The sequence below is a fragment of the Falco biarmicus genome, chromosome Z, assembly GCF_023638135.1.
Source record: "Falco biarmicus isolate bFalBia1 chromosome Z, bFalBia1.pri, whole genome shotgun sequence".
NCBI classification, from domain to species: Eukaryota; Metazoa; Chordata; class Aves; order Falconiformes; family Falconidae; genus Falco; species Falco biarmicus.
This window is the reverse complement of record NC_079311.1, coordinates 54,889,626-54,917,431: the sequence shown is the minus strand read 5'-3', so window position 1 is coordinate 54,917,431 and position 27,806 is coordinate 54,889,626. Positions and strand designations below refer to the sequence as shown.

At 38.2% G+C, this 27,806-nt stretch overlaps 1 protein-coding gene across 4 annotated transcripts in view; it reads left to right on the top strand.

Annotated features, from left to right (window-relative positions):
• Nucleotides 1-27,806, top strand: part of UHRF2 (ubiquitin like with PHD and ring finger domains 2) — a 96,831-nt gene that overhangs the window by 59,488 nt on the left and 9,537 nt on the right. For 2 of the 4 annotated variants that reach the window (XM_056325140.1, XM_056325139.1), the window contains exons 5-10: nt 557-673; nt 1,728-1,837; nt 10,773-10,959; nt 14,905-15,028; nt 15,416-15,523; nt 19,430-19,534. In XM_056325140.1, the coding sequence (XP_056181115.1) occupies nt 557-673; nt 1,728-1,837; nt 10,773-10,959; nt 14,905-15,028; nt 15,416-15,523; nt 19,430-19,534 (751 nt within the window). The remainder of the gene's footprint in view (nt 1-556; nt 674-1,727; nt 1,838-10,772; nt 10,960-14,904; nt 15,029-15,415; nt 15,524-19,429; nt 19,535-27,806) is intronic. The other 2 variants (XM_056325142.1, XM_056325141.1) reach the window with 1 other exon arrangement.

Genomic DNA, 27,806 nt, shown 5'->3' with positions numbered 1-27,806 from the left:
GGGGAATTTCTGCAGAAGCAGAAGAAGCCATTTTGGTACTAAGAATAATTTACCTGATGTTTCATACACTATAATTACAAATGCATACACCTCAAACCAAACATTTCACACACACCCAAAATCCAAGTGTGAAAAAATGTATGCAATACCAAAATCCAAGGCACACATCACCAAAAGTGTAGAAATTAATATGCTTCTGCTGTGTATCACTTTGATGCATCCCAAACAGAGCCCAAACCAAACCAAATCTTTGTGCTTCTCTTTCAATCCCCAATCACCCCCCTTTCGCACAAGAAATACCTCTATGAAGTATTGCACCATTGAGTCGTTGGTCGTTGTGGCTTCAGGGCTGGTCGTATCAAGTCCATGATCACAATGTTGGTGCAAGCTGGAATTTGCCTGGCCAAGCCCCTTTCCCTGGAGCGGTCAGTTGATCCAGGCAAGGCACTAGGGCAGTCCTTTGTCGCCAAAATGTTGTCCCGTAGGCAGGCTCGGTACCTGGTGCGCCGTGCCGATTCACACACCGAATCAAGGTATTTTTATTCCTTTATTCTAGGTTGCGTGAAGTAGGCAGCTGGGTGGTAAGCCCACAAATGCCTTGTTCCTCGGTTGTCAGAACTACACTTCTTACACAGTTTAGCATACAAAGACATCAGCCTTCATTGCTTACAAGGTACTTAATTCTTTCATTATTTAGTGTTCCAATTCCTATTTGTCAAATAATTCCCTCACTTCTCATGTTAATTGGTGTGCACTCATTCTCAACTTCTTTTTGGGTCTGGGGGATTTCTTGAGCCAGTGGTCAGTGTGGTCGGTAGTCATGATCTCCTCCTGCCGGAATTACTTTTTCCCTAGTTTTTGCTGAGCTCATTCCTCATGGTGAACTTCCAGTCAGCTCATCTATCTTGTGGGGGTGCTTCCATTTGAAGTTACTCTTTTGGACAAAGGATTTATTGGCGCTCAACAAGGCATTTAGCAGGATATAAAAAAATACATCTTGAATTAACCATTAACAACTTGTTTGTTTCAATTGTTTTAAAGTCAAACTTCTAACAGCACATTTGACTTTATTAATCATTCTCTTAATCATTTGATGTCAGACTCATGGAGTGTTTGTTACTCATCACTGAGATACGGTGAACAGATAGTGCTGTGAAACCTGACATTAATGGCGATACTCACAGTACATGACAGTATTGTACATGTTTTTTGCAGGATTGGGTTTTAGGTTTCCAAAACATTGAGAAGTCATAGAAGGGCTTTTGAAGCTTTCAGTTGCTTTTCTTATTCTATGGGTTCTGAGTAGCATCTGTTATTGCGTCTTGTAATTCATGTTTCTGACACTATGCTTTTATAATGTTGCTTACGCTATATTGGAGGGGATATGATTTTGTCTGGTCCACGGTGTTCTGCCCAAAAGAAACATTGTGAGGTTTTAGAAGCAGAATAACAAAGTTATGGATGGCTGTCAATAAGGATGTACTCAGCTGCCAGATAGTCTGAGGGTGATGGGGTAGTCTTTATGTCAGTTTTAAGTCTTATGTTTTGGTTTTCTTAGAAGTTACAGTACTAGACTGAATTTTGTGTGTGAATTGAAATAAATTACCGTATCAGTGACAAATAAACAGTTGCTAGTTAGCTTTATCTCATTGCTTTAGGATTCATAAAGTACAGAATCTAGGTCTAAGGAACTAAGTTAAATGTAATTTTTATTCTTTGTTTTTCAGAGGCCCAGAAGACACAATAAATGATTGTAAAATCCTTTTTATAGAGGAAATGTACAAGATTGAAAAGCCAGGAGCCTATCCATTGACATTTGGTGATGGAGATTACAAAAGTATGCTTTATTATTATTATTTATAAATAATATAAATAAATATAAGTAAATATTGAATGATATTTCTTTTTTTAAAAAAAGAAGGATCAGCATACAGAGGTAACTAATTTTTTTCTGTGTTCAGGAGCGTATTAGTATAGAATCCTTTTTAGATTTCTGTTCTAAAAGTATATTTGCTTAAGGCAGCTCCATTACTTGACGTATTGAGAGACCCATCACATCTTACTGCTATCAGTGGTAAGCAAGGAAAAAGGGGAACATCTGATAACTTTCTAAATAAATGCAGAATTAATTTGTAGTCTCAGTTAAGTTCCTAGACAGGTGTCCAGGTCACCAGAACCGCTATTGCAATTGACATGTAATTTAAACTTTCAATAAATTAATGAATGACAAAGATGGAATCGGTCTGTAATGATGCACTTTAACCCTGTTGTTATGTCAGAATTAAGAAGAAGGTAAGGAACTTTGTGCCAGAGCTGTTTGTACCCTGAAAAAGAAGGACAATTAATGTTTGGATTATCATTTGGCCCTGCATGACCTTCTAAAAAACATAACTCCCCAGAACCACAGGAAGGGGTTAGTGGCAGCTTATCTAAAAAGTAGTGTGCCATTTTATCCTAAGTTTAAAAATATGTTGAAGTTAGGAGTTATAGGTGTTTGTGATAGCAACACAGGGATAGGATGGCAGCTCTACTTAGCTGTTAGATACTGTTTTATATTAGACTCCTGACTCCAAGGCAGTTTTTCTGAACCTTTCTATGTAGCTGTCAGTGCACAAGAACTAGTCCGCTTAGTGTTCATTTGCTGTCATCAAAAAAATTACTGTTTTTTCAGAGGAGCAAAAAAATATTTGCTGTGGTATTCTTAAAAGTAAAAATATGAATGTCTCTAAATGAACTTCTCACAATTAATTATTCATTATTTATGATTTACTTTCCTCAGATTACTCAAAAAAATTAACTATCCATTCTGTTTATTTCTTCTTGGTCACATTAAAGGGGTTTTGTAATGTCTTAAAACATCTTTTATTTTAAAAAATTGCAGTATGAGAAAGTTATAGATCTACAGATACTGCTTTGCATTTATATACCTACTTATTTTGCAAGTCTAATTGTTTATGAAACTTTTTAAAGGGCATATAAAATTACTGCAGTTCATTTAGTTCTTCCCTGCAGCTACTGTGTAGTGAATTAATTTTTAAAATTATGTCTGTGTGAAGGAAATGGCTGATTAGTATATTGGTGATTTTATAAAATTATCTACAGTGGCACCATTTGATCTGACGTGTTTATTTGTTGTAGAATCATAGAATTATTGAAGTTGGAAAAGACCCTTCAGTTCGTCGAGTCCAGCTGTTAACCTAGCACTGCCAAATCCAACACTAAACTGTGTCCCTAAGTGCCACATCTACACATCTTTTAAATACCTCCAGGGATGGTGACTCAACCACCTCTCTGGGCAGCCTGTTCCAATGCTTGACCACCCTTTTGGTGAAGAAATTTTTCCAAATATCCCACCTAAACCTCTCCAGGCACTACAGGAGGCTGTTTCCTGTTGCCCTGTCGCTTGTTACTTGGGAGAGGAGACGACACCCACCTCGCCACAACCTCCTTTCCAGCAGCTCTGGAGGGTGTAAGGTCTGCCCTCAGCCTCCTTTTCTCCAGCCTGAAGAACCCCAGTTCCCTCAGCTGCTCATCATAGGACTCGCTCTGTAGACCCTTCCCCAGCCCCTTGCCCTTCCCTGGACACACTGCAGCCCCTCTACGTCCCTCCTGCAGTGAGGGGCCCAAACCTGAACACAGGGTTCGAGGTGCAGCCTTCAATCTTGCAATGCTTGCCACATTATTGTTTCAAAGTCAAGCTCTTTATTTTCACTTACAGCTCTTTCCCTCCTGTGTTGAAAGCTATTTCCTTATTGGTAGTCTCTTTGCTTAAACTACTCACATATTGCCATCTGTGTAGAGATTTGCACCACTATGTATGTTTTGTTTCATTCTGTTCCTAGTCCCATTCTTGTACACTTAAGGATACTGTTTACAAACCTTCTTAAATAAATGTAACACAGAAATATAATCTTGAGAATGTAACACAGAAATACGATCTTTACAATTGTAACCCTGAAAACTTACTTGATCTGGCAATTTAGCCTTATTTCTTGTTTCAGACTGCTCTTTTTCCTGAGGCCAACCTTCTCACCACACTGCCCTTTTCACTTCTGTTCATCTGATTCTGATTTGTTCACTTATGCACAGTGTACATCCGTTGAGCTGTATGCTGTAAACTGTTTACCTCTGGACTGTACTTCCATCCCTATTAGTACTTTGTATCTAAAATTTTTAAATATATAGTTATGTATCTATAAACATACATACCTTAGCTTATATGCTATGAAAAGCTGCAGATTTTTGTTACAACAATGGCGGATGAAATTCAAAGAACTAATTGGCCTTCAATACTCTATGACATTGTTGACACACAATCAGAAAATGCATTGACTGTATTTTTGTCTATATTAAGCTACTGTCCATGCCCTTACCAAAAGACAGAATCCCTACTTTGCAAATAATCTTCATCAGATAAACAACGTAGGCTACCTCTGCAGAAAAATTGTTATTCCTTGAGCATACGTTAGGTAGGTTTTGTATGTGTAAATTAGATAAAATGTGTATGACATGTATGATCAGCACTTACAGTTAAAAATAAAGTACTTATTTTCAGGTTATTTAATGGAAATATAAACTCTGCAGCCCAGGAAAAAGGTAGAGCTAAACCTATCAGAAAACTAGAAAACTAAGAAACAACATGCTTGTAAATACGTTTCAAATTTTTATATGCAAAATGGAAATAAGACTTCGATATCAACATATATTACTTCCATTAGAATCCAAATTTGTGTTACGAACATGAGATAACTGTTCCTGCAAAAGAAGAGAATATGAAATGATATATGCAACTAAACTGTACAGTGTTGGTAGGGGTGAACAGAGCTGCCTTCGTGTGACCAATAGGGCAGATATAATCAGTGCATTTGACTGAGGTCATAGTTAAAGCAGAAATGGAAGAATTAAAGTTATGTCATGAAGATGACAGTTTGTACCTTGATTGTACGTTGGAGAAAGTTGAAGACTCCAGGTATTGTTTAAATGAACTAGAATATGTCGACCTTTCTGCTTTTTTCCTGTTTTTTTTTTATAAAAGTATTATTACTAATCATTGGGCTAAGAAACTGGTTTTGCAACCAAACCCAGTAAAATTAATAGGCCTAAACAGTCTGTGGTAGTAAAGAGAGAGAAAAATAAGCAGTTTCTTTTTGGTTTTTATTTATCGGATGAGGTAAAGTAGTGAGTTTCTTTAAGGAATACTCAGTCATCACTTTTCCTATTTTTCAAAGCGGATACCAGTTACCTGGGACTTCTTCAGTCTGACATGACTTGAATTGGTGTTGATACCTTGGACGGACCATGAGTTTTGCTTAGCTATGCTGGAAAAGTGGCAGATTTGTTGATCAGCATTCTTACAGTGTTTCCTTTCTCTTCAAAACAACCCTGGGCAGATTACTTCTATCTGAATAGTATGCAGATAAGTCTTATAAGTTAGACAGGTAGAAGCAGTACAATGAGAGATTTTGTCTTTCTTTTTAAGTGTATCTGATCTTTGCCTTTGAGGCTTTGTAAAATAACCACTGCGGGTACCCTTAACACATTTGCTCTTCATGTTTTCCAGTCAGTACATACCTCACTAGACCTTCTATCTGTAGCTCATAATTTTTGCTTTTTAGTGATCCTTCTTTTATGTTCTTCAGCTTTTATATGTTTTCTCTTAAAAAGACAAACCAAACTGCAGTGTTCTAGCACTTCTTATCATAGAATGGTTTGAGTTGGAAGGGACCTTTACAGTTCATCTAGCCCAACCCCCCCTGGCATGGGCAGGGTCTTTTTTCACTGTATCAGGTTGCTCAAAGCCCCATCCAGCCTGGCCTTGAATGCTTCCAGGAGTGGAGCATCCACAGCTTCTCTGGGTAACCTGTTCCAGTGTCTCACCACCCTCATAAAAAATTTCTTCCTTATATCCAATTGAAATCTACCCTCTTAAAATTTAAAACTGTTGCTCCAGGCCCTGGTAAAAAGTCTTTCCCTGTCTTTCTTATAAGCCGCCTTTAAGTACCAAAAGGCCACAATGAAGTCTCCATGCAGCCTTCCCTTCTCTGGACTGAACAAACACAGCTCTTTCAGCCTGCCTCTGTAGGAGAAGCGTTTCATCCCTCTGACTGATTTTGTGGCCCTCTTCTGGACCTGCTCCAACAGGTCCATGTCTTTCTTGTGCTGGAGATGCCAGAGCTGGATGCAGTACTTGAGATGGGGTGTCACCAGCACATAGTAAAGGGGGAGAATACCCTTCCTTGACCTGCTGGTCTTGCTTCTCTTTATGCAGCCCAGGGTGTGATTTGCTATCTGAGCTGCTCATATACAATTTTTTGTTCTCCAGTATCCCGAAGTCCTTCTCTGCAGGACTGCTGTCAATCCATTTATCACCCAGCCTGTACTGATACTGGGAATTGTCCTGCGCAGGACCTAGCATTCAGACTAAGTGAATTTCATGAGGTTCACATGGGCCTACTTCTCAAGCCTGTCAAGGTCTCTCTGGGTGACGTCCCTTCCCACTGCTGTATCAACTGGGCCATTCAGCTTTGTCATCCACAAACTTGTGAGGGCACACTCAATTCCACTATCTATGTCATTGATGAAGGTATTAGTGTTTGTCTCAATATAGACACTTGAGGGACACAACTGGTTTCCAGTTGGACATTGAGCCACTGAAAGCAGACTGTCCACTCTTTGCTAAGAGTTCATCCATCAAACCCATCTCTCTCCAATTTAGCAGCAAGAATGTTGTGAGAGGCTGTATCAAAAGCCTTACAGAAGTCTGTAAGATTTCATCTGTAGTTCTTCCCCTGTCCAATGGTGTAGTCAGTCCATTGTAGAAGGCCACTGGATCAGTCAGGCATAATTTGCCCTTGGTGAAGCCGTGCTGTCTGTCTCCAGTCACCTCTCTGTGTTCCATGTATTTTGACATGTCTTCTGGGAGTCTGTGTTCTATGACATACTGGGCACTGAGGTGAGTCTGACTGGTCAGTAATTCCCAGGGTCTTCCTCTTCCTCCTTCTTAAAGAAGGGTGCAATATTCCCTTTCCTCCAGTCACTGGGGACGTTCCCTGTCTGCCATGACTTTTCAGATACTGTGGAGAGTGGCTTGGTACCTTCAGTCTATTCCCTCAGGACCCTGGGATGCATCTCATTGGGTCTCATGGCCTTATGTATATTCAGGTTCCTCAGGAGAGCTTGAACCTGGTTTTCTCTTACAGTGGGAGAGACTTCATTCCCCCGGTCCCTGCCTTGAAGTTCAAGGACCTGAGAGATGTGGGATGATTACCATTGGAAACTGAGGCAGAAAATCTGTTGAGTCCCTCAGCGTTCTCCGTATCGGTTGTCGCTAGTACTTCTGTCTCGTTTGTGGGAGCAGAGAAAAGAAGGGGTGGGTGGGTGCATTTTTCTTTAATCTTCCTTTTCTGACCAACCTTCTGACCATTCTTATTATTCTTTGCATCCCATGCCAAATTTAGCTCCAGCTGTGCCTTGGCTTTCCCAATCCTATCCCTACACGTCCAGACAGTGCTCCTATATTCTTTCCAGGGTACGTGTCCCTGGTTCCAGTGCCTGTGCATTTCCTTCTGATGCTTTAACTTGACCAGGAGGTCCTTGCTCAGTCATGCTGGTCTCCTGCACTCCTTGCCTGATTGCTCACACATGGGAATTGAGAGCCCTTGGGCTGTAAGACAAATGTCCTTACGGAGCTGCCAGCTCTGTTCTGTTCCTTTATCCCTGGGGGCAGTGTCCCGGGGGGTCCCATCCTGTAATTCTCTAAACAGCTGAAAGTTCACTCTCCTAAAATTCAAGGTCTTGACTCTTCACCTGGCCCGTATCCCTCGAGGTTGTGAATTTTACCAGGGAATGGTCAGTGCAGCCCAGGCTGCCACTGGTCTTGACTTCTGTAATTAGTTCATCTGTGTTGGTAAGCAACAGGTCCAGTAACACTTCTCCTATGTGGGGCTGTCTGTCACCTGGATTAAGAAATTATCTTCGATGCTCTCCAAGAGTTTTCTGGACTGCTTAGAGCTTGCTGTGCTGCTTTTCCAGCAGCTGTCAGGGTGACTGAAGTCCCCAAGCTGGATCAGAGGCTGTGAGTGTGGGGCTTCCTGCAGCTGAAGTAAGAAGTCTTCATCATCAGCGTCCTCGTGATCGGGTGGCCAGTAATAAGCACCAACCATGAAGTTCCTTTTGTTGGCTTGGCCTCTTATTTTCACCCACAAGCTCTTGACCTGTTCATTGCTGTGTTTCACAGACAGGACTGTGCAATCAGGCCACAGAGGGCAGATCACCTGCTCCTCCTTCCTTGCCTGTCCTTTCTGATCATTTTGTAGCCATTGTTGCAGCGCTCCAGCCATGTGATTTGTCCCACCAAGTTCAGTGACAGCGATTAGATCATAGCTTTCCAGCTGCACAGTTGCTTCCAGCCCCTCCTGTTTGCTGCCCATGCTACATGCACCAGTGTAGAGACATTTCATTTGGGATATTGACCATGTCAGTCACCTTTTCAGAGAAAAAAAACCCTCATTCCTTTGAGGCATTTCACAGGTTTTCCCCTGTTGATACCTAATACATCAGCAGCTCCTGACTTTTCTTTGTTACTCAAAACTCCATCCCCTTCCCTTTCTAAGTCTAGTTGTTTCCACCTTTGAAGATAAAAGTATTCTTGAAGGTCCTTCAGAAAGGCTGCAGATGTACCACAATGCTTGGCATTCCAGTCCCCCTTTCTTAGAAGACTTCCAGTCTGGACTTTCTCTCCAGAGGTTTTACAGTGATATATCTATGTGAATCAAACTTTCTGTAGGGGTATTCAGTTGGGAAGGCAGATTTTTCTTCAGCAGGAAGGCACTGGGATTTCTGCAAACCCTTAGTTAGTCCTTTCCTTCTCAGTGTGCATAGGAAAAAGTTAAAAATATACAGAACTCTGGATACGTCAGAGATCCATCTCATCTTTCTATTCAAGAGTCAGCTCCTAGAAGGAATATTTACTTTGATTGCTTATGTTATCCAAGCAAACTAACTTACAAGGAACTGACAAGCTATACAGCTTCTCAAGGTGGCAACTTAGACCATGACTCCTGGTGAAGAAAATTATAAAATAAAGCTGAGAGGAGATGGAAACTTGAATATTGTTCTCTTGCGCTAGTCAGAGAAACATGGGGTAGTTCTCCATATTTGAGGTTTGACAAATTCTAGTCTTCCCTTAAAATCAGAAAGGCATCAGTCCTTTAATAAGAAAAAAATTCTCTGTTTTCCTAAGGGTTAAATCTTTCATGGGAACAGGCAGTGTTTTCTTAAATCATATGATTTGTTGCTTGTGCCCTTCTCTTTTTGTCTTATATTCTTTCTGCATAGCATCTATGGAAGAATCTGATGTTCATGCTGCCTCCAAAGGGCTGTAGGGGGTTTGGGTTTGAGGACATTGTTTGTTTTCATTTTTGTAGTGGGGCTACCCTCAGATTCCTTATTAATGAACTTGCATGTGACATCATGGACACATTAAATAAGGTTTTGTTCCAGAGAAGAGAATTTTATTTTTTGTACAACTGATGACTTTTGGGTATTTTGGACAAAGATTATGATAGGAATAAGTTTGTCTGTCCTTCTAGGTCAGTTGTCCTTTAGAGTAGACATTGACTAGACAGTTCAGAAGTTCCTCAGATAGGTTGCCTGTGGACTTAGGAGAAAATTTATCCCAAGCATTGGTATTCCAGCTGTTTATGTTTCTGAGCTTTTGCACCCTGTGGGTTTTTTTTTCTTCCGGAATGGTACTCGGAACATTTTATGGCCCATTCTAAAATTTAAGAAAAGTGTTCTCTCTGGTGTCTCAAGTGTCTAGATTCTACAGCTTCCTACTTCCAGCTCCAGACTCTCAAATGGTATTTCTGGTCTTGTCTTCTGATTCAAAGCTAATTACTTCTTTCAGATAAAATACTATTTCCAGAGAAGTTTGGAAGTACTCTGTTAATTATTGTATTACACTAGTTCAAGGTCAATTTCACTTCCGTGGCATTTCTAGATGACTTTTGCACAGAAAAAATAAATGAATTTGTTTTATTTTAATGTTGGAATTCTTTGGGCTGTAGTCAAGTTCACTTCTGAAGTCTTCTCTCATTTCTCTGGACCTTCTACTTGTTTCATACATTTCTGACTAGTCATTCTGACTAAAGACTGTAAGTGTTTAATTCTGCTAGAAGTATTCAGTGATTCTTCCCTTTCCTCTTGCATCTCTAATTTAGGCTACTACATGTTTTTCTCTTGTATAAAAGCATTTTTTTCCCTGATTGAGGAATCAATTGCAGTGATTTTCTTTCATAGTGGGGTTCATGGGTCCAAATTTCCAAGTGAGCTGAAGCAGAAAGTTAGTGTTTCTGTGTGTATAAACTAAACTGTTGCTGTGAAACAACTGGTTATTTGTGGGGAAAAGAGCTGTTCCAAGTTGTACTTGCATCTTATTTGACTGTTACCAGTTGCCTAATTGGAATTTCTTCATGGCTGTATTTAACAAGACTCCAACTAGAGATTGTGCAAGGCTCCATCTGTAGGGAGAGTGTGCAGGTGGCGTGTTGGGAGTGGGAGGGGAGAAAACAAGAGAGGTTAGTAATTTTCTTCACTGCTTGCTTATACAGCAGAAGAAAACCCATTAGCCTGGGTAGTCAAATACCTCATTGTAAGAAAAAAACATTTTTAAGAGGGCAATGTTCATCTGCAAGAGTAATTTTTTCCTAGTAGATAGAGTAATGCACTTCTCTAAGATACATGGTATTTGAATTTTTCTTTGTTTTTGACAGGAAAAAGTGGCCCTGAATGCAAGCACTGTAGGGCTGATCCAGATAAGGAGTGCCGGTTTTGTTCGTGTTATTTGTGTGGTGGAAAGCAGGATGCTCACATGCAGCTCCTATGTGATGAATGTAATATGGCTTATCATATATACTGCCTGAACCCTCCCTTAAGCAAGATACCAGAAGATGAGGACTGGTAAATATACAAGGATGATTTACTTACCTATATTGCCATTCTATACATGGTACCTTTTTGTTATTTGCACTTCATGAGAGATAATACTGAAGAATTCTTTTAATTCTGCCTTTTTTAATCCATCTACTTTTAATATAAGTCTTATGTTTTCTGTCAAGGTAATTCTTTTAAATAATTCACAAAGGATTAGTAGTGAGCTTTAATGACCGTTATGGATTTTCAGAACTGGTATGTTTATTTTATTCATTATGATCTTCTGTGGCATTATCTGATCTGATTGTGTTTATCAACAGTGCTGTTCTCTAGTCTTTTATTTGTTCAGGCTTCACGGCTTGAACAATTCTCTTACGCTTACCCTTCTTTTTCCCTTCATCCTCTGTCCCTGTTGCTGCCTCTGTGCCCCTTCTGTGTCTTCTGTTCCTCCATTCTCCATTGATTTCTGCTGTGGGAGGACCAGCACCTTGCTACTCTTCATTTCTACTGTCCCTGGTTCTGCCAGTAGGAAAACCAAGCTAACTGACATTGTTAAATCAAGATAATTGTATTTTGAAGTGAATCTGCATGCACCCATTAGCTGCCCATTAAGTTATATTGGGCTCTGAACTGTTTTGTATCCTTATAGCTATCTACAGTTTACATGGTGCGTATTTATCACCTGCCTGTGACTTACACGAGATGCTAATCCTTTATAAAAGAGTAATAAGTAGAACTTTATTTTGATAAAGTTTTCCATTACATAGACATCAATAAATGTCTAAGATGGCTGTGAATACATTTTATGGAATGTCTTTGGACCTTGTGATTAAATTTTATATAAAAATCTGTGTAAGTGCTTTGGAAGTTTTAACATTCTGTGGAAGTGAATGACTGTATCTCCTGTATGTGGATGCCATGGTAGGTTTGCTTATTGGTCAGTGCCTAATGATCTGCGTTTTTTCTGAGGCATTGTATTTTTTAACTCCTTCTGTGTTCATGCCAGTGTGTGATTTAGTGATTGAGACCATTAACAGAGATAGGTGTTTCTAAGTGTGTACTTTTGGCCACAGGATACTGTTGTTGGAAGCTGGTCTTTTTCCCATAAAATTTCTGCCCTGAGAAGAGTTGTATTCATTTTTGGAGGAACTGCTGTCTTGAAACACTATCTAAAAAATTTTCAGTACTTATTAGAAGTATGTATGGGTCATTTGAACTAAAAATAGCATTTATTTGAATATTGTCCATGTGCCTTCCACTTCTTGCATCTGCAAAATGATTACAGTGTTTATTCAGCAGTGTTTATTACACAGCATGTCACTGAAATATTACAAAGTTTTCTGCTGTCAAGGCAGACTGTGTGTGACATCTTCGTGCTTCCCACTACTTGTTAATACAAGTGAGTTGATGTCACTTGTTGGAAACCATTCCCAGCACACAAATGGTTTATTACTGACTGCAATACATAAGCAGTATTCTTACCTGATTGCACCTGACCTTTGGATATAGCAGCTGGGAAGTTCTTTTTTTACTTCCTTCATTCAGAATATTCAATGAGACCATCTATCTGGAAGTACACATCTGTTCGGTCCATCCATTCTTCAGTTGCTCCTTACTCTAAGAATCAGTTCTAATCCGGTACTCCAGCAACAGTAAAGTCCATCTATTTTCCAGTACTAGTCACAGGAGAGTTTCTGATAAAGAAAATACATTGCCACAAAACCCACAAATCCTTTGTTCTACTGTGGAAACAATTGATTCTCTCTGGTTTCTTCTACACCCTCAAATACAGAGAAGGTTTGATAGGCACGTCAAGATACTGATACTGAAACCTCACCAGCCATCAGCATCTCTTTGGTTTAGCTAGTGTGCTAAAGTTGTCTTGGCCTGCTGAGTGCTTCAGATGTTTTTCAGATTAGGTATTAGTGTTCTAGTCTTCACCAGTACCCATTCTTTTTCAAAAGCTTCTTGTGAAACATTCTTATGAGTTGTCCTACTTCTATTTCAGAGGGCTACATGAAGAACAGAAATTTTTTCAAGATGTAGCCTTTACTGCTTAGTTCTCCCTACCCTCTTCCAATAGTACCACTATAACTGCGCTGCATAGGTGCCAGGACTGTTTTCCTCCATGCAGAAGATTTGGTGCTTTGTAGACAACCACACAGGAATTAAATTTACTGACAACTTGGTCTTTAGAGTCCCTCAGGCTGTATGTTAAGTGCACTTCTGGACCCTTCCACTTACATTTCTGGCCAAAAAATGGTGAATTTCCACAAGTAGTAGAAGTTTAATTCATATAACTAAAATGTCTGAAAAAGTGGCTGCTGTGTAATTATATGATTCTTAATATTTGTTGATGTAGGTAGATAGATGCATCTGTGGATGAAGTCACTGGATGGAGGAGATACTGTTAATGGAGCTGGCTTGTGACAGTTAATTTTGTGATACTTATTGATACCAGCCCTGTGCAGTCTTAATGCTTGGTCATATGCAGGAGTGCAGTTGCACTGGGCAAAGCAGTATCTCCTACCAAGGATGAGGTCTATGTTCTCCCTTCTTCTTGAATACTAGCAAAGAGTCATGGCTGTCTGATCCTTAACTTCTTCACAGGTTTTGTTTGTTTTAGAAGTGGAGAAATTTCCATTTAGTATTTTTATAGTATAAAATCTGGCAAACTATGCAGGGGCTGAGCCTGCAGGTCAGGAAAGAATGATGTTTCTCCTGCAGAGATTAAGCCACTTCACATGCAAACAGTATTTAATATTCCATACAAAACTCAATTTAAAAAATATAAAGCTAATATAGTTATCCTATCAAGAGGCAAGAAATGCCCTAATTAATTCACCTTGTGAATCTGCATTATGTCATGTTCCTTTTCTTAATTGGTTATTGGGTACTCTTTTTTAAAAAAAAAACCAAAACAAAACAACTGTGATATCATTCAAATTCTTAGTGTTAGGCAGTTACAGCATCTTGTATTATTTTTATTTTCTCTTTATCTACAGAGCTTCATTGTCTTGATGGTTCAACACCTTTGTTGTCATAGTGATGTCTGTCCCTGTGGACATTAATCATTAATTGTTCTATTCATGTACAAGAGTGAATTATTATTTCCAAAACAGTCGTCGTAGTAGTAGTAGTACTACTACTAGTGGTAATTATCCAAACTAGGTGATCAAAGTTAATGTAGTTCAGGCTTCCTCTACTAGTGGCAAATGGGCCAAACCCAGCCCATGGGAGCCAGAAACACGGGCAATTGCCTTTGCATTGGCATTCCTGGAGTGGAATAAAAGTGTGATTAGAAGCAGCAAAAGGACCAGTGTACTTCCTTTCTCTCTCTACTTGTAGTCACTGCATACTGCTGTCTCCTGCTTTCTCACCAGGGTGCCTGTGCTACCTGGAGTGAGTCTCAGCTCAGTATTTCAGGTGGCTTCAGTGTTGTCGAGTGAATGAATGAGTGTGTGCCTGCGTGTGTGTGTGTGCATATACACACCTTAACATGATAATCTTGGCTCTGTTTGACCTTCAGCTGTCTGCAGTGAAATATGTTGCACTAGCCACAAAAAACAAGGGTAGAGTGGGCAGGACATAGAAGCAGACCATGAGTACTTGTTAGCAGCATACACTGATCTTGGCTGTCTTCTTTATGTGATCTAAATGAAAGAGGACAGAATGAAGAGAGCATACAGGAGATATGGGGACCTCTCACAGATCATGTGAGGAAGAATAGTTAAATGTTTTGCCTCTAGCACTCTACCTTCAAAGATATTGAAATGCCCTTTTTTGAAGTTGACAGTATTTGTTCATGTTGGGTTTATTTTTTAAGCCATAGGCTTCAGCTGCTTAAGACTGGTATATGTTTGCTAGCTTGAAATACTCAGTCAAGATAAACAAATTGACACTATTTTGGCTACAAGAAATGTGTTGCCATTATTATGAAGTAATTGAGAATTTACTAAAACCTTTTTTTAGGTATTGTCCTTCCTGCAAAAATGATTCTAATGAAGTTGTAAAGGCTGGAGAAAAGCTCAAACAGAGTAAAAAGAAAGCAAAGATGCCATCTGCCAGTACTGAAAGCCAGAGAGACTGGGGCAAGGTAGAGTGTATTTTAGAAATAGCCGTTACTCTGATTGTTCATGTATGTGCTACATCTATAATTCTACTTATATATGCACTACACAAAATTCAGTACTGGGTTGCACAGACAATAAGACAATGTTTAATCCTGCCCACTATCTACTGGCAATTAAAGCAGTGGAAGAATTATTAAGGTGACTAGAGGTAAAAAAAACCACAACCAACCCCTAATCTCTCCCGCAAACCCATAAACACGTATTATTTACTTAACATTCCTTTTAACAACTGTTAATGTATTTTAAAGTATGTGTTTGTTATAATGATCAGATTTCTTGATATCTGCATTGAATGTGCAAATAGTCTTCCATAGTATAATACTAATTTTTTTTGTCTGATGTATTTTTAGGGCATGGCCTGTGTTGGTCGCACTAAGGAATGCACTATTGTTCCTTCAAATCATTATGGACCTATACCTGGCGTTCCTGTTGGGACAACCTGGAAATTCCGAGTTCAGGTGTGTTGTTTTAGTATTAGCTGTATTTGAAGTAAGTAGAAATAATAATAAATGGGTTGGGCAGTAAAATAAATTTAGATTGACAGTTGTCATTTTCACCAGAACTAAATAAAGCAAATACATTATGATTCTAATATTGGAATGGATGACAATAGCAGTGAAGGCTGAAGTATACTGATTTACACTAGAATTTAATAAGAAGCATGTGGTCATTAGGATAAACAAATTTCACATGTTAAAACTCTAAGTGGGATACTTTAGTCAATAGAGTCAAGTATTTTTGGAAGTATACTTCACATGAACTGATTATCCCACTTAGGAGATGTAGACTGTAGATTTTGAAGATGTTAGGTAATATAACTGTAAATTGAATCCCTCTTGGGTTTTTTGGTCGTACATAATATATGTCCATATCTTCTATTAGGCTGATGAACAGCTTAAACCAGTGTAAGCCTGTACTGCTAGCTGTCCATTCAGCCTTTTCTGTTTCTTGCACTGTCTTATTTTCTGATGCAGGTATTTCATAGACTATTGTAAACTGGGCTGTTAGAAAAACTGGCAGAAAAATAATCCCACCTGGTGTAGGAGTGGAGCTAATTTTCCCAGTCAGTTTTACATTTTGGTTATACAAGCACACTGCCAAGACTCAGAGGGACAGGAAAAAACAAAGCAGGGTGGATAGGACAGCTTAATTTTGTGCCAGTACTGATTTTTGTGGTCTCAAAGTGTTGCACAAACTACAAATGTACATCCTTTTGCCCCAGCCTTATCTGATAGCACTGATTTTTGGTTTATCTTTGGATTTTTTGTTGTTGTTTTCAGTCGAGGAGATACATACTTATTTATTTTCAAAATAAATTATTTATTTGTCTCTTGCATGTGTAAAGGATTGTAATTGAGTGTTTTTCATCATATTTGGAAGAACAGGATCAGGTTTTTTGAAGTGCTTGAAGAGGGAGGGGCAAGTGAAGAATCAAAACCCACTTCAGATTTGTTTTCTGAACTTTTCATCACCTGCCTTCTCATGAGAAGAAAACAGATGTTTTATTATTCAGTTGGTAGAAGATAGCACTTAGCGGGCAATTTTCTTCTGATGGTGATGTCTTCCAGTCCTGTGTGAAGAATTCTGGATTTGGAAAGCCATGCAAGTTTTAAGGCTGATACGATTAGCAGCAGACATTTTCCCTTTAGCAACAGTTTTTGGTTTCTCTCCTTGGTAGAAAGCACAGTGAAGCAGTTGTAACCTAAACGCGTTGTTTTGATCCTTTCTCACCTTGATGTCCATTGTTAGCTCTACCATCGATACAAGCCTTAGATGAAGCAAATCAGATTTGTGATTTAAAATTACAATGTTCATCATACCAGGGATGTTACACAGAATAAGTTGCTGAAGAGGAATATTCAGTTTTGATTCTTTGGGATATTTCATGGTTTGAAGAGCTTTTTTGTGAAAGGAATTGAAATAAATAGTTACCTTTTGTTGGCTTCCAGATTGCTAATTAAAGTCTCATAAGTAAGAAGTTTCTAAAATCACTTATGCAGACTCAAAATCTCAAAACTATTTTCACTGCTTCAACAATAATTAAAATTTTTAGTTTATCTTTTTGTTAGGGATTCCATTGGTGACACAAAAGGTAATAGTTTTCAAATAGAACTAGTGCTGGTAGGAAAAGGGAACAGAATTAGAGCGCTGCTTTTTTCAGAAGATTAAGCAGAGAATGCTACTTATATATATGTATCTGTGGACTAGACTTCAAAAGACAATTACCCTTTTGACATAATTATTTAATTTAGGGTACAAATTAAAGAGTTTGTCCTTTTTTTTTCCCTGAAGATTGGAATGTTTTCTACATAGGAAGTTAAATTACACTGTTGTTTCTCATATGACTAGTCTATTGTATGAGAAACGAGTTTGCCCAGCAAATCTGTAAGAATTTAGAGACTGTAGTTTCTTTATTTCTGATTTGCATAGTTTTTTATGACACAAACTCTCTTTTCCCTAGAAGGAAATTGACTTAAGTATTGCTTCTGAAGAGGGCATCTGAAGAGCATCTTTGACATGAATTACTTATCAGAGTTCATCTTTGGGGTGAATCACTACCAGAAACCTAAATTTAATTGATAAAACCTGGAAAAGAAAGAAGGGAGGGAGGAATGAATGAAAGGATGTATGATACAGCAGGAAAGAGGAGCTCAATAGTGGGGCCTTTTTATTCAGCATACTCATAAATGGTCTGGAAAAATTGGCAAATAGCTGATAAAGTTAAGTGAGAGTGCTAAGTCATTGTGGATAGTAAATGTGGGGTGGGGAACAGTTCTAACTACATAATTTGTAATGGGCTTTCAGTTACTTATTCTTGTTATTTAGCAAAGAGTTCTTCTAATAGCTAATTTTGAAAATATGTCTTCTTAACACCCAATAGTGATAAAAAAAAATCAAGCATTAGATTATTGTGAAAGGAAGGGGTCAGGAAAATAAAACGTTATTATGAACAACAGTCAGGATAATTAAAGGAGTGGAATGGTTTTCATTCAACTGGAAAGACTTTCTGAAAGAATGTTGAAACCTGGTGTAGTGTAGAGGACTATGAAAGGAGGTACAGTATGAAAAATGTAATTAGGGACCAATATACTTGTACTGTTGTAATGCAAAAAGGGATCATCAAAAAAAAGGGCAGCTACCCCCTTCAAAATGAACAAAAGTAGTACTAGTTCATATGACAAGCCATACTACTGTACATGGGTTTTTCTCTGGGTTACTATGAATCCAAAAGTTTAAAGTAGTTCAGGAAGTCTGAGCCACAGACAGCTGGATTCTGAGAAGTTGTGCAATAAGTATCATTGTGTTCTTGCATAGTTTTCATACTGTTCACAGCTGTTGTCTGTTATTAGAGACAGCATTTTTGGCCAGCTGGACCTTTGATCTGATTTATTGTATTATGAAATTGCAAGACTATAGCAGAAAAATGTTAAACTTTCATGGAAGTTGCTTAGAAGTGTAGGCTGGGAAAAGGAGTTCAGGAGTGGGAGAGGCAGAATGAGAAAAACAGGAAAAGTCAAGGTCTGAAGGAAGATAGGAAGGTAGGAAGAAGGATCATAATGGGTTTTCTGCTGGGAACCTTCATTCTGTCAATAGTATTTTTGGCTTTGCGTACTGAGAAAATACGTAATTAATATGTCGCCTTTTTTTTATTCATAAAGGTATTTTTTTAATATGCTTTGGTAGTTTGAAAGACATTAAATAAATCTTTGTGGGAGAGACGTTTCAGTAGACTTCAATGTTGTTGCTGGTTTATGGTACTGCTGCAGCTCCCAAGCGGTCTGGTCGCAGCGTAGTTGCTCATTCATTACGGAGAGTTGTCCTGGTTGGGGAACTAGCATATGATCCATATGTTGTTGCAATGGCTTCTTCTGTTTCCGTAGGCAGAGTGGTAATACTCCTCTGTGCTGGTCACATTTACAGTGCAGTATCTTAATAATACCTGACATGACGATCTTTACACAGGTCAGTGTAATCTTAGTTAAAAATTGTGAAATATTACCAAACTGGCAAATACCGTCTACTTTGGCTTGTTCTGAATGACTGTGCAAGTGGAGTATGGCAGTGAGTACAGTCTTAAATACTGCTTATGGAAAGAATCATGGAGGTTTTTCCCAAAGAAGAAAGTGTACCTTTACATCTTCCTGTGTCACCACAATCCTACATTGTCCTTCCATTTATTTAGTGTCCTTACTTTTGGGTTTTCTTCCTTAAAGACAAGTGGATTTCTCACTTTTACTGGCAGCCTTACATTAACTATTTACAGACACCACCTCTGTACAATTTTTTAAGCAGAAAGTAAAAGTGATTGTAAATAGCTGGTTGTTTGAAAAAAATGCTAGAAACTGGCTTTTTTCTGTTGCCAGGTGAGCGAAGCAGGTGTTCACAGACCACATGTGGGTGGAATCCATGGACGCAGTAATGATGGAGCTTATTCACTTGTATTAGCTGGAGGATTTGAAGATGAAGTGGTATGTCATCTATGCAAGCAATGGGTTTGCTGTTCTAATGCATCAGTGTTTGTGAAGATAGAGCTGTAGAATCACAGAACATAAAATTTTTTAGGTTGGAAAAGACCTTTAAGATCATTGAGTCCAACTGTTGCAAATACGACCATGAAAAAAATAACTGCTACTGATAGCAAACAATATCTTTTTAGAATTCTGGGGAGAATTATGTAAGCAAATCTTTCTTGAAGAATGCTTATGCTTTTACTTATACTCAAGCAAAATAAGTCAATTACAGCTGGACTTCACATTGTTTAGGGTAGTTAAATTTCAGTATACTTTCAGAGTCTGAATTTGATATTATTTAAAATTTGATTGTGTAATTACATGCAAATAGTATGTTTTATGTTCTGCTTTGTCATGGTTTTTATTACTTTCAAGACAGATAAATGCCTCTTCCTTTGGGTTTGTTGTGTTTCTAAATATGTGATACCTTTATTTTAATGAATCAAGAACAAAAGGTACATGTTACTTCATTCCATGAAGTTCTGAAGGTTCTTGAATCCTACTGATGAGCACTTTCAGAACTCTGCAGTTCAAGTCTCCAAGTCTCAAAATCTTGTATTATGATCTCCAAAGGTGCTGGGAAAAAAAAGTATTTTGATGTTAGCGTTTAAGCAGAACAATGAAAGCAATTACGCTGCTAAACAAGTCAGTAACTGCATCCTACTTTCATCTCATTATGTTGACCAACATTTATGAATAGATTACTGTTTTCTGCAATTAAATAATGTTTACACAGGGTACATCCCTTCCTGCCTTTCTGCTCCATCAGGTGGAATTTTGAGTCATGCATCAGGTGAAGGATAAAGCAGTAAGCAATCTGTTTTTTTAAAACACGCATATCTGTTAATCACAAGGAAAAAGGCACTGGAAAAAGAAACAAGCATCTGAAATAGCATCCGAATGTGACTTACTCTTTGCCAACAGCACCTACCAGCTACTGCTTCTGCAGGGGATTGCCTCTGAAGGAGTTTGTGTCTGTTTTTGAACAAGTGAGGAGGTATTTGGTGTTGTGATACATTACTACTACATCCTTAGAGTGAAACCCAACTCAGTCTCCAGGACCTTTAGCCAGTGGGTCATAAGAATACTGTTGCTCAGGAGCTATACCTGCTATGCTAGAATGCTGCAGACTCCTTTTTCTTTTTTTTCTTTCTAGTGGTGATACTGAGGTCCCCTTATTTCTGCTGCTGTAATTATTCAAATGATTTAATAAACTTAGTGGGATCCTTTGCATGTTTTTTCCAGTTCACCTAAGTGATGTTGTGAACATGTGTTTTTGTGGACACCTAAGTATTGTAGTCTAGATGGCATATATACTTTTGAAGAGGCATAGCTGGGGAGAAAGATTGGAGAACACCAGCTTTTTTTGTAGTTCTCTAAACTAAGAATGCAAGAGTTGTTTTTTTTTCCCACGTACATTTTTGGAATTAGTTTTTCTTCGATTCTTTTTTCAGATACCAGATTTTATTTCCAAATTTGCTTCCATTTTCCCCACTTTTTGGAAGAAGTTGAAATTAAACTTCTGTAAGAGTATCCACAGCAAAATCAAATTCTGTACTTAAAAGTATCCTAAGTACAGTATATCATTCAACAAATGAAACTTAAATAAAAATTCAGATAAAATCCTCTGGTCACATTTAGTCACTCTGTTGTATGAGAGCAAGAAGAGAGAGGTGACTTCTGCTTGAATTTCAGTAGTATGATATAGGTACTTGTGTACAAGTTTTTACAAAATTGAGAAATAAATACATTTTAGAAGACTTTTACTGCATGTTTATAAATTTCATGCAGTATTTATGCACACTGCTGACATGCTAAGTTAATACTCTTCATGTGGCTTTAAATTAACAGTTTACTGTTGGGGTAAAGTAATTGCAAAAGTATATTGCAGGAAATGGAATACACTGTCTAGCTCTCAGATCATGCCATTTTTATGCCTTGCCTTTGGAAACTTAGTGTCCTGCAGACCCAGACTTGTCCACAACTTCGCTCAAGTTGGGGTGTTCTGGCTATACTGGAGTACACAGTTAACGATGAGTTCTGTCAGTACAGGATCTTCTCTCAAGATTAGAAGGGGGTACAGTCATAGTTTAAAAAATGAGCATTGGGTGAAACTATTTTGCACCTGAAGCTTAACCTCAATCTGAATTACATGCATACAAAATTTTTGCACATTCATCTATCTCTTGTAAATGTTTAACCTTGAATTTTAGTGACCAAGGTACATGGTACCTATTTGAAATACAGTACTACAGTAGTTAGCTTTAGGGTCTGGTCTTGTTCTTGATAGTAGCCATAACAGGAACATTAGCTGAAGAAATTAGGAAGTCTTTCAGGAATTTTAAATCTAAGAATTATTTCAGAATAGACTAACATTCAAAAGTTAGATGTTGGTCATTAACAGTAATTGTGCAATCACAGTGTTCAGGATACAAATATTTTGACTTGTCTGTTCATCAAATCAAGTAGCTGAAGAAATTTCACTTTTGTGTTGAAAAATTGCCCTCCTGTTTTGGTATCAATGTTTTTATGTATCAGGGTTAAAACTGCTGTTTGTTTTCAAAAGTGTCAAGATCCATGTTTCTTCTGGCTTGTGGTAGTGTTGTAAAGATGATAAAGTAATTGTGCAGTGTGCCTAATTTAATCTGAACAAAGATTGTTTCTTCTTTAAGTGCTTTTGCATACAGGATCATATGGGACATCTCTTTAAACCAAGATTCTGAATCTCTTGGTCAATAATACCTGCTGTGATCATTCACATCCTCTTGTGAAAGATCCTGAGAGTATAAAAGAGAATAGTGTCTCTAATGACTCAAAAGGGACCCCAAGCAAATATACCCATTGCTTAGGTGATATTTTACACCAAACCCATTCAGTGCCTGGAACCTAGCATTTACAAACCACTTCATGAAATGGCTAGCTGTCCATTTTAAATGTTCTGTGTCTTTGCACTAATCTTGTGTACGGGTAATCATTATGCCACTTGTTTGAAATAGTCCAATTGAAATTAAAAATTATTTAGCTCACTAGATTTGCCCAAGCCCTGTGATAAGGTTATAACATTTCAGAACCTCTGCTTATTGTGCATTGCATGGTGAAAGCACTTGTTAAGTTCCATCAGTGCCAAAGGTGCAGTGCCAGAACTGCAGTGAATTGCATACTTAAATAGCTTTAAATCCAAATCAAGTGGCAATAGGAGCCTCCTGACTGAGTCAAAGTGGTTTATATCCAAAGACCACTGTGAGTAGCATTTTACCGAGGTATGTGTTTATGACCAGCTGCTGCTGTATTAACCAGTTTGCTGGGTTTACCTGGGTCATCTGAATCCAGTGTGAGCCCTGGTACAGAAGAGATGTAGTATCCTACATAAATTATCTGAATTATCATGCCATGCTGACTATATTACCAAGGGAACAGCTCCTTTCTGACTTTCCCATCTCTGATAGTACTGAGAATCCAGCATATAAGTTAATTACAGCCATGACACTGAGAGTCACTCTATTGTGAGTCACCTGGATTGAGCTTGTAGCTGAAAACCTGATGCTTGATGCTGTGAAACTTGCTGTTTTCAAAAGCTGTCAGGTTTCAAAGGTCTAAGCACCCTATTGGTTTGGGACCTGCTTGGAGCTCCAATGTAATGTGCAAAAATTTGACTGTCTCACTATATGACAGCTACCAGATACCTTCCTTTTCACTCAGATACGCTATTTGTCCACTCTCGTTACCTCCAATACTATGGACATACTTAACATAATAGGACAGCTCCTATTCTGCAGCAGTCTCCTCTCCATCTTTTCTTTTATTGCATATTGGTAGCTATCAGTCCATATGAAATCCTAATTAATAATAAAAAATACCTTTCTTGCATTATTTTCTGAATTTCATTGTCTCCTCTGTACCTGCATTATATTCAGAATTACTTTCCCATTCTGAGAATCCTTATTTTGTTACACAGATGCTTTTTGACATTTTGTACTGCTAGTACTACATCTGTCAGAGTAGTCTTATCTGCCTATTTGTCAGCTTCTCTCATAATGCATTATGGAATCTGTGTCTGTACTGCTCCCATCTGTGCTTTGCCAAAGTTCATTTACAGGACTTTGCATATATGGTTGTTTCTAAAGCATTGAGGAACCCATTTGACAGAATGATAATGCAGATTAAGTAGAAATTAATGTTGCCAATGCTTAGCAAAGCACTGTTTAGTTCTTTTTTATATTTCATGCTTTCCAAGAAATGTTCTTCCTGGAATAGTGCCTTAGGTCAAGAACGCAGGCCTTGGTTTCTGTTTGTGAATGCCTAATATACTGAAATACTTACTTTCTGAGATTCATGCATTTTCAAGAGGCATTAGTCATATTAGTGCAATATATGGAATATAGCTAATCTATTCCCTTCATAAATTCTGAAGGATCAGCATAACTCTACTAATCTTTGCTGTGTCAAACAATCACAGGAGGTTGTCTAGTCCAACACTCTGCTAAGGCAGGTTCACCTGCTTTAAACTGAGTCTAAACCATGCTTTTCTTGCTGCACTTCGTGGATTTTTCACTTGAACACTTATAAAAATGAATTCTTATGATACTAAGCATTTATTTAAATACAGGAAATAAAAGAAGGATCAAAGTAACAAAATCTAATTGTATGTATAGAAATAAATGAACGTCAAATAGTAAGTGCATGTCTTTTAGACAGGCAAGATTTTCCTTGCCTTGCTTTAACTAGGATTGTAATAAGGTAATGAAGTTACTCATACAGATTGGAGGATTTTTTTCCCTCAGTAGAACAATCAATGAGCAATCTCCAACAGATAGTCAAAGATAATTTTAATTTTAAAATGTTGTCTCAAAAACCTGTTTCATCTTCTAAGTAATCTCCCACTACAGAAAAGTGTCTTTGACCTGAAAAGGCATTTTGTGTGTTGTCCTTGGTGAACCTGGTTTGAGGTTGGAACTGATTTTGAATGGAGCAGAAGGATGAATCCAGATTGGGTAGCCTCAATTGTTTACATACCAGTGTTTAGTGTAAAGGTCTGGTAATCCACTGTTTTGTCACTGAACATGGAAAGGAATAAGAAAAATCTCAGCAAATGGTGCACATACAGTAGCTATCTATTACTGTCATTTGGGAACTATTTTGTAAAATGTAGACCTACTTCCATCACCCGTTAGCCGCCTTCTGCCGCTTCCTGCCTTGAAGCTGTCTTACTGTTCCGAGGTCCAGACTGGGTAACGCTGGAGTGGTTCAGTGTTTTCATCGTGGTGGAATGTGCCGCACTACTGTCAGGTTCTTGCTTTCAAGGGTGGTTGTGGGGAAGACTCCGAAACACCAATTATGATATATTCAAGCTCTGCGCTTAATGCAAGGGGGTTTTTATTGATTTATAAATGAAATATGTAATTTAGCCTTTCCTTTTTAATTGACACTTTTTACTGCAGTGCTAAACCATGAAATTATCAAAAATAAATCAGACAATTGGGCAGATAGACCAATTCTCTCAGCACTTACGTGCATACAGACTTGTGAGATTTTAATGGAGATAAATGATGACATGATTCAGTTTCAGGTGTCTCTACTATTAGGAAAAGAAAATCCTGTCAAATGTAATTGTCTGATAGTTAATATTTGTCTTGGATTTAATAACTTCATTTAAAAAGGCTTAGTGCTTTTTTATTTTGCTTTGTCATATTAATCAGAATCTTAGCCTTTATTCATCACGTTTTAGTGAGGTGTACTGATGAATTGCTGGGTTGATGAACTGATGAGATTTTGGGGTTTCTTGTATGAAGAAAGCCAGTAAGACATTTTTGTTGTTGTTTAGACTGAAGGTTGAAGCTCATCTAGAAAATCTGTATTAAGAATAGTGTATTTTACTAACAGATAAATACAGTTGTTGTGTATATGTTGGGACCAAACTTTGAAATCTAAGCCTGATACCAGAGGTGTTAATGGAAGGAGAAAATACTTGAGCTATCTTGAGGTAGCTGATATTCCAGCAGCTTAATGAAGTTAGTGCCCCTGTCAGCTGCTGCATAAGAGCAACCCATAGCAATAATGAGGTCAGACGCTTAGCTGGGATTTGCTTTCTTCATTCTCCGTTATATCTCTGTTAGACTTACAGCTGGTTATGTGACAGCACTGGAATAGTGGAGTACAATTTAATACAACTCACAATCTGCTTGTGCTGTGTGTCTGAGGATGACTGGCTTATAATTCTAGACCTTCAGGCTCATCTTCCACTCACATGCCTCAGTATGAGATACCAGGGTCAGTGCTACTGTGGCTGAAATTCGTTTGCTCTATAACATAATGAAACTTTACAAACAGGACAGTTAAGAAATAACTTTATGGAGACAACATAAGAAAGAGAGACATACAGAAGGCAATAAGAGAAGACAGAATAACAAAGGTCTTACTAGCTGTTGAAAGAATGTTTTGGTGCAAGGAAGTTGAACTAAGCTGTGAAAAGGAGGAGAGAAATGGCAGAATTACATATTTGGAGGTAAGAAAATGGAGGAAAGGTAGGAAGAAGAAAGAGAGGGGGAAAGCTGAGACTGTTTTAATAGTGCTTTACTTTGTTTCTTAAAGAAGAATATGCAGACATCAATAATTCCTTTTGCCAAATGTTTCCTTTAACTGTTGCATGCAGAATTTACAGCAGCATCAGTATCTTAAGCTTTGCTTTCTGATCTTCTTGAGAAAAAAATATCTTTCTGCTTTATCGGTCACATAAAGGGTATGAGTTGAACATTGTTGTGAGTGATAGGAAGATCCCACATTGTCTATAATGAGTCACTACTCATCAAAAGATCCCAAATGATAAGCTGTGTGAATAGTCCTTGCATACTCCACTTCCAAAGTGAAATACTGTAACCCTGATGGAAGTAGGTTCTGTAGCTCTTCCATTAGGTCTCCAGTCCCGTTAGGACTACCAGTATCCCCATTTCACTTCTACTTGTCATGGACGAGGACATGGACAAGGACTCTGTGTCTGTGCATCACTTTTGCCATTCTAGATTTTATCTCTTTACAAGCACTTACGTTCTCCTGAATTTTTCTTTCTCTCCTTGTTTAGGAGTTGCTCTTGTATCAGAGGTTCAGATGTCCTCCCCATTTCTTTTAATCCAGTCCGGATCAGCGAGTGCCCTGCATGGCAGGATCTCTGTTGTTTTCCTCCAGTTTTAGGGACTGTGTGTCTTAGTTCCTTGTGATCCCTTTTTTTTTAATTTTTTTTTTTATTATATCTTATGTGAAGAAGTATGTGTAGCTCTTCTGGGAAGTAAAGCAGAAATGAGCCTTCCTTACACTGGGGGGGTGTTAAAAGATGCAGTTTTCTTGTTATTTGATCTGTAACAATTATGCTCCATAATTGTTCGATTTCTCCTCCATTTTCCTTCCCCTGGATTTCCAGCTCCCCACAAATCCATACAGTTTTGCCTGTTTATGCATAGAACACTTGGATAATTAAAGAGAAGCAAATGTAAACTATCAAAAGTGTGGAATCCATTCAAGAGGTGAGCGTGTATGCATAGGCCTTATACCCACACTCTTTCTTCAAGCATAAAGCCTTCTGGTTGCCTGTGGTTAGAGTACCACCCAGAGAACCACTCAGTCTTTCTCTGAAGACATTGGAAGTTTGGTGGGTTTAGACCTTTTACATTTAACCCATTTTCTATAGAAGTGTGTTCTAGCAGGTAATGATGAATACTGGTGCATTTATGCCTTCTCGCTTGAGTTTTTTTGGCTCAAGTCTGTAGCGGTTTGTCCTTGATTTATGTTCATCTGTTATGATAAAAAAGGCTATTCAGTACCTTCTTCTCATGAAGATTGTTCTACCTAGTTGTGATAAACAAAACAGTCTTGTGTTTTAAATAATTTTCTCAATCTTCCTCATGTATATATAGTGGAATTTGTCTTTCCTCTGTTTTTTTACGTTCTTACATAGATGTTATTTCAGTATTTGTCTCAACATTATGTTCTAAAAAGAGGAAAAAAATCACCTTCCAGTTTCAGTTTATTTCTGCTTGTGCATCAAAAAACTGCCGCAGCAGTTTCCCCACTCTGCCACACCATGAACACGTGTTCAGTTTCTTCTTTGCTATGAAACCCAAATCATTCTGGATTCTGACTTTCCAAGATACATCTTTCTGGTTTTCTGAGCTTGGCACAAGCTTCTTATCCAGTGTTGAAATGCAATTTGTTTGAATGGGCCTGATTCATCAAGCAAATC